General features: G+C 43.6%; 1 protein-coding gene across 1 annotated transcript in view; it reads right to left on the reverse strand.

Annotated features, from left to right (window-relative positions):
- The window catches only part of ZNF407 (zinc finger protein 407), a 641504-nt gene that overhangs the window by 280560 nt on the left and 348162 nt on the right, over positions 1-12782 (reverse strand). The window contains exon 5 of the mRNA XM_073678940.1: positions 743-909. Within this exon, the coding sequence (XP_073535041.1) occupies positions 743-909 (167 nt within the window). The remainder of the gene's footprint in view (positions 1-742; positions 910-12782) is intronic.

Below are 12782 nucleotides of genomic sequence, written 5' to 3' on the forward strand. Positions count from 1 at the left end.
GGGCAAGCTGGAGACCTTAAATCGTCAACACCCTTGACAGAGGAGTTAAATAGACCCGGCCTCCCACCAACTGCTTGGGATATTTCTCAATAAAGAACTTTTTAACCTAGAATCCTCACCTAACAGGTGAACATCTGGATTACAGGACAGTGATTGGCCCATTTTGTTTCATTCATTCTTTTTCCTTATACTGGGAGCGAAGCAGATGTTAATAGTTTCCTTGTTACATAGAGGACAGTGGAAGTGGGAACAACTACGGTAAATAACCTAGGGTGACACCATGATGACCTCAAAGGCTAAAGAGGAGGGTTATTTATTTTTTTTCTATAAAAGAAGCTATTGAAATGAAAGGTGAAAAATAAATTAAAATTATAATTGATACAATAAAAATACAATTTATAGCAAATAAAACTAAATAGAACAGAGAAGAGAGAGAAGAATATCAGCAAAGTAGAAGACGAGGTAGCAATATTGTAACCACGGTTAGAGAGCGAGACGGGAGCATTTATCTCTCAGACTAAAATAAGGCACCATAAAGATTCAATTTTCATTTACAGCATCTAGAAATACAAGGGGATGTTTCAAAGTGGACGATGTCTGCTCTCTCAATGTTTATGTTAATGGGGTTTGTTAAAACATCTTTGCTTTAATTAAAAAAAAAAAAACACAAAAAGTATTACTTGGCCATAAACGAGTTTTATATATAACCAGCAAGATAATGAACACATAATTTCTAACAGACCTGTGTGAGTCCTGTAATGATCTTTCATGGCAGAGGCCGTGAGGAAAGAATAATGGCATGTGGGCCAGGTACATTTAAATGGTTTCTCGCCTGTGTGCAACTTCATGTGGTTGTTCAGGGCCCATCTCTCTCTGAAACTTCTATCGCAGACGTTACAGGCAAATTTCCTGGTGAGTGAATAAAAACAAACAAATGAAGGCATGAAACGTCGGAATCTACAACCATTCTAATATTTAGCAACGTGTACACTTCTAGGCCAGAAAAGAGAGGAGACTTTTCCAAGCCCCACCATGCTAAATGCAGCGCTTCTGCTAAGGAGAACTGCAGCCTAGGTCTGTCATGTCTGTATAACCAGGCATTGATTTTTCTGTCGAGGCCTGGCACGTCAGCCATTTATTCTCCGCTTTGCGGTTGGGCCCAACGGGTTTGAAAAATTCTGTTACAGTCCAGTCGCCCCTGAGGCAAATGTGAGAATAGATTTCACCTGTACAGACCTATACCACTTATCCAGGGCATGTGCTGTCAGAGCAAAGGCTAAATGAAAAGCTATCTGTTCTAGAGCGCTCAGACAGCCAAGTGGTGCTAAATGCTGTACTGGGCTGAAATACATCTTTGCTGCGCTGCCACATTTAACCCTTCTGTCATGGGGAGGGGGGAGCAATGTGCTGCAGTTCATGGGAAGTCCTTTAAATAGACAATTCAAGGCTGAACAGATTGCTTTCCACTACATCCTACTACTAGGACTACAATACTACTGAGTGGTAATATTCAGAGCAATGGTATGTGAATTCAGCCAGTCATCTAATCTAATATATATAATCGGCTTATCCAGTCTGCCGGCCGCGACCAATCAGCGATATTGGCGCCAAATTTAAACACCGCTCTGCTGATTGCACCCGGTCGGCCGCATACATATTCTAGAATACCCGATACGTTAGAATCGGGCCACCATCTAGTTTCTTTTATAAATCCTATTAAAACATAGATTGATGGCAGATAACGAACAAATACATTTATTATACATTTATACGCGACTTAAAGGTCCAAATATAACAGTAACTAACGAAATATTATATAAGGCAGTAAATGGCATAAAATAACAGAACAACCAATAATTCACTAATAAACCCTCATTGACTCCAGCGCCTATACTTCTATCCTTCAGTGCACCCCACCGGGTTAGGATTAGGTCTCTATAGCGGTCACATGCAACCTTTCCAAATGACTACTGCAGCCAATCACTGGGCAAGCGAGCACTAAGGACAATGACTGGCTGCAGTAGTTACATAGGTAAATGACATGTGAAGGGGTACTCATTAAGTAATGGCCGTTTTGTCATTTTATGCCATTTACTTCCTTTAGCCACATTTTATTGACCATAATAAACCCTCATAATATATGGGACATTGTTAATGTACTATAAATTCTAAGAATATTAGAATCATTAAAGGGGTTGTCCAGAGAAAACAAGTTATGATCTATGGACGGGATAGGTGACAACTTGTTGATCAGTGGAGGTCTGAATGCTGGGGCCACACTAATCTACAGAATGGGGCACTTTTATCCCTGTTATAGAATGGAGCTCAACCGCAGCTCCATTAATTTCGTATGGGGTTATCAAGCATTGCTCTAAGGTTTTTCTGCCAGTCTCACAGATTGAATCGAGTGGCACATGGATGTCTGATCGGCTGCTCCATTTTGTAATGTAGGTCCGAGCAGGGCCGGCGTCAGCACCCGGGCAAATGCCGGGGCCCTGAGCAGGCAGAGGGGCCCACTGACGGTCGCGCACCCCGCTGGGCTATGGGCGGAGGAGAGCGGTGTCAGCGCCCGCCCTTCTCCGCCGCTTGCTCAGGGCCCCGGCAGCCGGATACTTACCTCTCCCCGTGCCTCCGCAGATCAGCTGTCTTCCTGCTATGCGCTCCCTGTGACGTCTCAGGTCAGAGGGCGCGGTGACGTCTTTACACCGCGCCCTCCCCTGAGCCGTCACAGGGAGCGCTGAGCGGGAAGACGCCGACAACGCTGGAGTTCGGACCCGAGCAGCGGGCAGCAGGTGAGGAGAAGGGAGGTGAGTATTTGATTTTTTTTTTAATGTATGGAGGCATGGGGCAGTATAAAGAGAAGGGGGGGGGGTGGCATCCTCCATGGAGCATTATAAAGAGAGGGGGGGGGCATCCTGCATGGGGCATTATAAAGAGAGGGGGGGACATCCTGCATGGGGCATTATAAAGAGGGGGGGTGACATCCTGCATGGGGCATTATAAGGTGGGGAACAGCCTGCATGGGGCATTATAAAGGGGGGGGCAGCCTGCATAGTGCATTATGTGGGGGGAACAGCCTGCATGGAGCATTATAAGGGGGGGGGCAGCCTGTATGGGGCATTATAAAGAGAGGGGGGGACATCCTGCATGGGGCATTATAAAGAGAGGGGGGGACATCCTGCATGGGGCATTATAAAGAGGGGGGGTGACATCCTGCATGGGGCATTATAAGGTGGGGCAGCCTGCATAGTGCATTATGTGGGGGGGGAACAGCCTGCATGGAGCATTATAAGGGGGGGGCAGCCTGTATGGGGCATTATGTGGGGGGTAACAGCCTGCATGGAGCATTAAATGGGGGGGGCCTGTATGGGGCATTATGTGGGGGGTAACAGCCTGCATGGAGCATTATAAGGGGGGACAGCCTGTATGGGGCATTATGTGGGGGGTAACAGCCTGCATGCAGCATTATATGGGGGCCAGTATCCTGTATGGAGCGTTATAAGGGGACCGGTATCCTGTATGGAGCGTTATATGGGGGCCAGTATCCTGTATGGAGTTTTATAAGGGGACCAGTATCCTGTATGGAGCGTTATATGGGGGCCAGTATCCTGTATGGAGCTTTATAAGGGGACCAGTATCCTGTAAGGAGCGTTATATGGGGGCCAGTATTCTGTATGGAGCCTTATATGGGGGCCAGTATTCCGTATGGAGCCTTATATGGAGGCCAGTATTCCGTATGGAGCCTTATATGGGGGCCAGTATTCCGTATGGGGCCTTATATGGGGGCCAGTATTCCGTATGGAGCCTTATATGGGGGCCAGTATTCTGTGTGGAGCGATTCACCGGTTTCTGAGCTATTGTGGAATTTACAATAGATATCACTCATGTAATGTAAGAAGTGAAATCTTTGCATTGTACTATATATATATATATATATATATATATATATATATATATATATATATATATATATATATATATATATATATATGTATGTATATGTATATATTTCTCCGCCGTATCTCTGCATCATGAATCGTGGTATGTGTTAAAGGGGCCCACTGAGACTCTTTCGCCCGGGGCCCAGAAAAACCTGGAGCCGGCCCTGGGTCCGAGCAACTCGTATAAAGAGTGGATCCATAGACTTTCTATGGAACCTGTACACTGGTCTGTGTGCATGCTGCATTGAGGAGCTGTGCACCTCAGCCTCCTGAGCAGAGCACTAGAGACTTTATTTCGTTTTCTTTTGAGAGATTGGCAGGTGTCTCAGGATCCGGACTACCACTGATACAAGGTAACAGCTTAGAGGAGCTCTGTGTAGAAAACATCTATAATCATCATAGACATCACCCAACAGAAGGCGTCACTGGAGCCTGGAGAAAGCCACCATGCCACGTTAAGCCACATGGACAAAGCACCACAAAGGCCAAGAAAAGGCTTGTGAGAGACAGAGACCGGACATGAGGATAAAGCTTTTTAAAGGTAATAGCTTATATTTATTCAGTATTTTACGTTCATGTTAGGTCCATGATCTCACATGAAGACTTAGTAGATTCTGAAGGAGGTGTTTTTCCATGGGGGCTGACCACGACAAGGGAAGCTCAAACGTCTCCATACACTAAGGTATCAAACAAGAGTCTCTTGCAAAGATCACGACTTTTCTGTACAATCAAGTAATCAGGTGCTCCCAGAAACAGTCACCATACAATACTCATTGCACTGAACTCCAAAGTCTTGTAGTGCATGTGAAGACATAAACTTGCATCATTATGCGGTGGTCTCCCTAACCCCTACAGCGCTCTATGCAATAACTAGGACGTAACTGGTTAGCCCTGATAAGAGCTGGTGCAGTAATGTTATATTAAGTACATTGTATCTAGTATAATAATACACAATTAAATTATGCTTTAAATGGTCAGAAAACAACAAAACCAGAGTTAAGATTAACAGAAGGCATTCCAAGGAAATGTAGATAGATTATATTTTATTTATGTAGCGACTGACACATCACACTGTTACCTGTGTCTTACTGAGGTAGAATTAAACTCTCCCGCAGAGAGTTGTCATTCGTCTGAAAAATGATTGACACATACATCACAGTAGTAAAGCTGCACAGCGTTTCTTTGCATTCTGTAAAATACATGAGATCAGGTAGAGAGAAAAATCCTGCAACCTTTTTACCCTAGGACAAGTGGAATAGAGGTGGTTCTGTCAGTCTTCATATAATTCAATAGGTATCTGCAATACAGATTTTGCAAAAGAATGAGATCGCTGCCGTAAATAGAAACTGTCAGAAACTGCAACCCCACAACCATAACCATTAATATGACTGTATAGCCCTTTAAAAAAAAATAGCTCACTCGATCCGTTTATGACCACAAAGTGCTGGTTCAGCAGTGAGAAATCATGTTTTGAAATTCAGTCTGGAAGTGCATTGGGTAGTGAAGGTGCACTTACAGCTCCTTAGTCTTCTCTGTATTCCCGAACCAGCAGCACCCTCTCCCCTGGGTGATTGCGTGTTGAGTGGCCAGTGTACCAAAGAAATGATCTATCAATAAGCCAGGGGAGGATAATGCTTATTCAGGAATACAGTGAAAGATAAGGAGCTGTAAGTGCATCACACGCCCCTATACTCTTCCAGACTGAACTCAAAACGTGTTTTTTCCCTGTTGAAGCAGCACTTTGGGATCATGATGGGAGATCGCCTAGCTTATCATTTAAAGAAACACACACACATAAATTATTTTGGGGGGGGGGGGGGTTAAAGTTTCGGACAGGTTCCCTTTAAGTGATGTGTGCATGCTGCTCGATTATTTCAAAAATCTCTTTGGCAACGTTAGCAATGTAAGAAAGAGTTACCCTTTGGTACCCTTTAGTATTACAGGTGGCTTAGAGGTGACTAAAATATCCCTGGTATTCCAGGGAAGATTAGTAGTTAACCCCTTCAACCCGAAGCCTGTTTTTACCTTCCTGACAAGGCCAAATTTTTCAATTTTGATCAGTGACTCAGACAGCACGTCACATAAGATTTTTTTTTTACTTTATTGTCAAATCAATCACAGCGTTCTACGATGCGGTGGGGGGGGCGGTACATCCCCACAAGGCATGCAGAGATGGTCTGCTGTCAGAGACAGTAGCCATCTTAACTCTGTCACCGCGAGATGCAGATCAGTGACCAGAACTAGCGGAGCTGTACATGTACAACAGTTAGTGGGAATGCAGTTCCTGCAACGCCGCATATGGATGGCAAATTTTGTGAAGGGGTTAAAGAGGTTTCTCCATATCATCAATATCACTAGCATATGCCTCCATGTAATTATCAGTAAAGACCCTATCGATCCAGAGAATAAAGGGGAAGCAGCGCTGGTGTAGAGCAACTTCCCCATTACAGAGTCTATCAGAATTGCACTTCTGCCAGAACAGTTACACACTTTTTCTCACGTTCTGGGGAGGGGGGGGGTTAGCTATAAAGTAATTGCATATTGCAAAGTATGTAATTATTAATTAAGTTAAGAAAACAATTTAATTATTTTTTTAACATGGGTGGTCCATATTGGAGGAGGAGTGAATGGCTTGTGGTCTTGGCTAGTCAAGAAAGCTTGCCTGATGTTCAAAAGTATTTAATCAGTTTAAGGGAGTGATCTGTCTACACTTACTTCTGTTTTGGGACCCTCTAAAGACATTTGCTGGCTTGTGTGTGTGAACTGTAGGTATTGTACACCTGTCCTATTCTACCTGCACAAGTGGCAGGTACCGCTCACCTCTCCTAGTAGAATACGACAGGTATTGTTGTCCTTGCTCAATACCTGAGGAAATATTCTAGGTGGTCTGACACAGATGAACCCCCGGACGCAAGTTTGGTCAGTCAACTGCAATCGGTAGTCCCGGAAAAAAAGAAAGTATCCACTGTCCAGTGGTTCAATCAAAACCAGCTGCATAAAATATTCACCACTTTTTTTTTTTTTTTTTAGAGAGAGAGAGTTACATATAGTTACATAGTTTGAAAAAAATACATTGGTCCATCAAGTTTAACCTTCCTTGACTAGTTATACTTTATCACTTGATAGTTAATAACCCACAAAGTTATTTGCTGTGAGTAAAGCATCCAGCCCTTTTTAAATGTTGTATCTGCCATATCTACTTCTTGCAGTAGGGCATTCCATAATCTGACTCCTCTAACTGTAGAGAACCCTTTCCTATTTACTTGTCAGAATTAGCCTTCCTCCACACGTTACAACGTCCACTGGTCCTTTGTAAGAGTCGTACAGGATATTCTTTTTGACGACTGGATAAGTAATAAATCTTATTATCCTATCAGCCATTTAAAGGGAATTTGTTACCACATTTGACGCATCTAAACTATTAATATTGGCATATAGGTTGTAGACTGCTGAATGAGTCCTACCTGTATGCCTCATACGAGATCTCTTGTTGATAAATCATCTTTTATCACTTTATATAAATGAGCTCTTCCAGGCTCTGGGGAGGACGTTGCCCGGAAGATAACTTTGCCTCCAGGGCTTATTATACATGAAGGGGGAGTTACCAGTGTGATGTGTGATGGCCGCTCTCTGCTCTCCTGACCTCACTGCAGAGCTGTGTGTGATTATACCTGACACATCTGTAGGTTCCTCTCCGCTTCAGCCTCCAGCTCACAGGCAGACAGTGTTGTAATATTGTAGCAACAATGTGTTTGTAAGAAGACAAAGTACATTTCTCCTGTTTTGTGTAAGTTACTTTTCTCACATTGGTAACTCCCCCTCATGTATAATAATCTCTGGAGCAGGGCCAGCGTCAGCACCTGGCGTACCTGGGCAAATGTCAGGGCCCTGGACTATTAGGAGGGCCCACTCTCTGTCAGGGCCCGGGCCGCTTCCTCAGCAACTGTTCAGGACTAATGACGTTGCTTGACTGCCGGCACTTCCCCAGACATGGCCACGCGCTGGGGGGCTGTGTGTCTGGTAGTAATACACGGCAGTGGCGACACTGCGCTTTTAATTGTGCTTGTGTGTCGCCCCCTCCGCGTCATGCCCGGCGACCATGCAAAGCCACATACCTGACGAGCTGCTGGACAGGACACAGGACCAGGGACAGGTGAGCAAGACTTCTCCAATCCCCATATTAAAAATATTTCTAAAGTGTGTGTGCATGTATGATGTGAATGTCTGCGCATGTCAGTGAGTATGACTGTGTGTGTGTATATATATATATATATATATATATATACAGTACAGACCAAAAGTTTGGACACACCTTCTCATTTAAAGATTTTTCTGTATTTTCATGACTTTGAAAATTGTAGATTCACACTGAAGGCATCAAAACTATGAATTAACACATGTGGAATTATATACTTAACAAAAAAGTGTGAAGCAACTGAAAATATGTCTTATATTCTAGGTTCTTCAAAGTAGCCAACTTTTGCTTTGATGACTGCTTTGCACACTCTTGGCATTCTCTTGATGAGCTTCAAGAGGTAGTCACCGGAAATGGTTTTCACTTCACAGGTGTGCCCTGTCAGGTTTAATAAGTTGGATTTTTTGCCTTATAAATGGGGTTGGGACCATCAGTTGTGTTGTGCAGTAGTCAAGTGGACACACAGCTGATAGTCCTACTGAATAGACTGTTAGAATTTGAATTATGGCAAGAAAAAAGCAGCTAAGTAAAGAAAAACGAGTGGCCATCATTACTTTAAGAAATAAAGGTCAGTCAGTCAGAAAAATTGGGCAAACTTTGAAAGTGTCCCCAAGTGCAGTTGCAAAAACCATCAAGCGCTGCAAAGAAACTGGCTCACATGAGGACTGCCCCAGGAAGGGAAGACCAAGAGTCACCTCTGCTTCTGAGGATAAGTTTATCCGAGTCACCAGCCTCAGAAATCGCAGGTTAACAGCAGCTCAGATTAGAGACCAGGTCAATGCCACACAGAGTTCTAGCAGCAGACACATCTCTTCAACAACTGTTAAGAGGAGACTTAGTGCAGCATGCCTTCATGGTAAAATAGCTGCTAAGAAACCACTGCTAAGGACAGGCAACAAGCAGAAGAGACTTGTTTGGGCTAAAGAACACAAGGATTGGACATTAGACCAGTGGAAATCTGTGCTTTGGTCTGATGAGTCCAAATGTGAGATCTTTGGTTCCAACCACCGTGTCTTTGTGCGATGCAGAAAAGGTGAATGGATGAACTCTACATGCCTGGTTCCCACCGTGAAGCATGGAGGAGGAGGTGTGATGGTGTGGGGGGTGCTTTGCTGGTGACACTGTTGGGGATTTATTCAAAACTTAAGGCATACTGAACCAGCATGGCTACCACAGCATCTTGCAGCGGCATGCTATTCCATCCAGTTTGCGTTTAGTTGGACCATAATTTAATTTTCAACAGGACAATGACCCCAAACACACCTCCAGGCTGTATAAGGGCTATTTGACCAAGAAGAAGAGTGATGGGGTGCTATGCCAGATGACCTGGCCTCCACAGTCACCAGACCTGAACCCAATCGAGATGGTTTGGGGTGAGCTGGACCGCAGAGTGAAGGCAAAAGGGTCAACAAGTGCTAAGCATCTCTGGGAACTCCTTCAAGATTGTTGGAAGACCATTTCCGGTGACTACCTCTTGAAGCTCATCAAGAGAATGCCAAGAGTTTGCAAAGCAGTCATTAAAGCAAAAGGTGGCTACTTTGAAGAACCTAGAATATAAGACATATTTTCAGTTGTTTCACACTTTTTTGTTAAGTATATAATTCCACATGTGTTAATTCATAGTTTTGATGCCTTCAGTGTGAATGTACAATTTTCATAGTCATGAAAATACAGAAAAATCTTTAAATGAGAAGGTGTGTCCAAACTTTTGGTCTGTACTGAATATATATATATATATATATGTATATATATATATATATATATATATACATATATATATATATACATACATATATATATATATATATATATATATATATATATATATATATATATATATATATATATATATATATATATATATATATACACAGTACAGACCAAAAGTTTGGACACACCTTCTCATTTAAAGATTTTTCTGTATTTTCTTGACTATGAAAATTGTACATTCACACTGAAGGCATCAAAACTATGAATTAACACATGTGGAATTATATACTTAACAAAAAAGTGTGAAACAACTGAAAATATGTCTTATATTCTAGGTTCTTCAAAGTAGCCACCTTTTGCTTTAATGACTGCTTTGCAAACTCTTGGCATTCTCTTGATGAGCTTCAAGAGGTAGTCACCGGAAATGGTCTTCCAACAATCTTGAAGGAGTTCCCAGAGATGCTTAGCACTTGTTGACCCAGGTCTGGCCCAGGAACTTGTTGGGTTCAGGTCTGGTGACTGTGGAGGCCAGGTCATCTGGTGTAGCACCCTATCACTCTCCTTCTTGGTCAAATAGCCCTTACACAGCCTGGAGGTGTGTTTGGGGTCATTGTCCTGTTGAAAAAATAAATGATGGTCCAACTAAACGCAAACCGGATGGAATAGCATGCCGCTGCAAGATGCTGTGGTAGCCATGCTGGTTCAGTATGCCTTTAATTTTGAATAAATCCCCAACAGTGTCACCAGCAAAGCACCCCCACACCATCACACCTCCTCCTCCATGCTTCACGGTGGAAACCAGGCATGTAGAGTCCATCCGTTCACCTTTTCTGCGTCGCACAAAGACACGGTGGTTGGAACCAAAGATCTCACATTTGGACTCCTCAGACCAAAGCACAGATTTCCACTGGTCTAATGTCCATTCCTTGTGTCCTTTAGCCCAAACAAGTCTCTTCTGCTTGTTGCCTGTCCTTAGCAGTGGTTTCCTAGCAGCTATTTTACGATGAAGGCCTGCTGCACAAAGTCTCCTCTTAACAGTTGTTGAAGAGATGTGTCTGCTGCTAGAACTCTGTGTGGCACTGACCTGGTCTCTAATCTGAGTTGCTGTTAACCTGCGATTTCTGAGGCTGGTGACTCAGATAAACTTATCATCAGAAGCAGAGGTGACTCTTGGTCTTCCTTTCCTGGGGCGGTCCTCATGTAAGCCAGTTTCTTTGTAGCGCTTGATGGTTTTTGCAACTGCACTTGGGGACACTTTCAAAGTTTTCCCAATTTTTCGCACTGAATGACCTTCATTTCTTAAAGTAATGATGGCCACTCGTTTTTCTTTACTTCGCTCACTGCTTTTTTTTTTTGCCATAATACAAATTCTAACAGTCTATTCAGTAGGACTATCAGCTGTGTATCCACCAGACTTCTGCACAACACAACTGATGGTCCCAACCCCATTTATAAGGGAAGAAATCCCACTTATTAAACCTGACAGGGCACACCTGTGAAGTGAAAACCATTTCCGGTGACTACCTCTTGAAGCTCATCAAGAGAATGCCAAGAGTGTGCAAAGAAGTCATCAAAGCAAAAGGTGGCTACTTTGAAGAACCTAGAATATAAGACATATTTTCAGTTGTTTCACACTTTTTTGTTAAGTATATAATTCCACATGTGTTAATTCATAGTTTTGATGCCTTCAGTGTGAATGTACAAATTTCAGTCATGAAAATATAGAAAAATCTTTAAATGAGAAGGTGTGTCCAAACTTTTGGTCTGTACTGTATATATAAATTTTTTTTTTTTGTCTATTTTATGTGTTTTTAAGAATTTGTGTTCAAATATGTATGTATGTCTGCATGTGTACGTATGTATGTATATGTGCGTGTCTGCGTATCGTATGTGTGCATATGTGTACCATGTGCATGTGTGCATGTCTGCGTACTGTGTGTATGTCTGTGTACTGTGTGCATGTCTGCGTACCGTGTGTGTGTGCATGTGCGCGCATGTCTGCGTACCGTGTGTATGTCTGTGTACTGTGTGCATGTCTGTGCACTGTGTGTACTGTGTGCATGTCTGCGTACTGTGTGTGTATGTGCGCGCATGTCTGCGTACCATGTGTGTGTGCATGTGCGCGCATGTCTGCGTACCGTGTGTGCATGTGCGCGCATGTCTGCGTACCGTGTGTGTGTGCATGTCTGTGTACTGCGTGCATGTGCACGCATGTCTGCGTACCGTGTGTGCATGTGCACGCATGTCTACGTACCGTGTGTGCATGTGCACGCATGTCTACGTACCGTGTGTGCATGTGCACGCATGTCTACGTACCGTGTGTGCATGTGCGCGCATGTCTGTGTACCGACGGTGTGTGTGCATGTCTGTGTACTGTGTGCATGTCTGCGTACTGTGTGTGTATGTGCACGCATGTCTACGTACCGTGTGTGTGCATGTGCGCGCATGTCTGTGTACCGTGGGGGTGTGTGCATGTCTGTGTACTGTGTGCATGTCTGCGTACTGTGTGTGTATGTGCACGCATGTCTCCATACCATGTGTGTGTGCATCTGCGCGCATGTCTGTGTACCCCGTGTGCATGTCTGTGTACTGTGTGCACGTCTGCGTATCGTGTGTGCATGTTTGCGTGCATGTCTGCTTACCGTGTGTGTGTATGTCTGCGTACCGTGTGCGTGCATATCTTTCGCCCGGGGCCCACGAAAACCTGGAGCTGGCCCTGCTCTGGAGGCAGAGTTATCTTCCAGGCAGCGTCCTCCCCAGAGCCTGGAAGAGGTAATTTACATAAAGTGATAAAAGTTGATTTCTCAACAACATGGCATCTGACATGTTGCATACAGGTAGGACTTTTTTCAGCAGTCTATAACCTGTATGCCCATATTAATAGTTTAGAAAGGTCAAATATGATGATAGATTCCCTTTAAATCATAGTTTAATTA

Source organism: Phyllobates terribilis, unplaced genomic scaffold (assembly GCF_046119375.1).
Source record: "Phyllobates terribilis strain yellow unplaced genomic scaffold, ASM4611937v1 Scaffold_4__5_contigs__length_816908805, whole genome shotgun sequence".
NCBI classification, from domain to species: Eukaryota; Metazoa; Chordata; class Amphibia; order Anura; family Dendrobatidae; genus Phyllobates; species Phyllobates terribilis.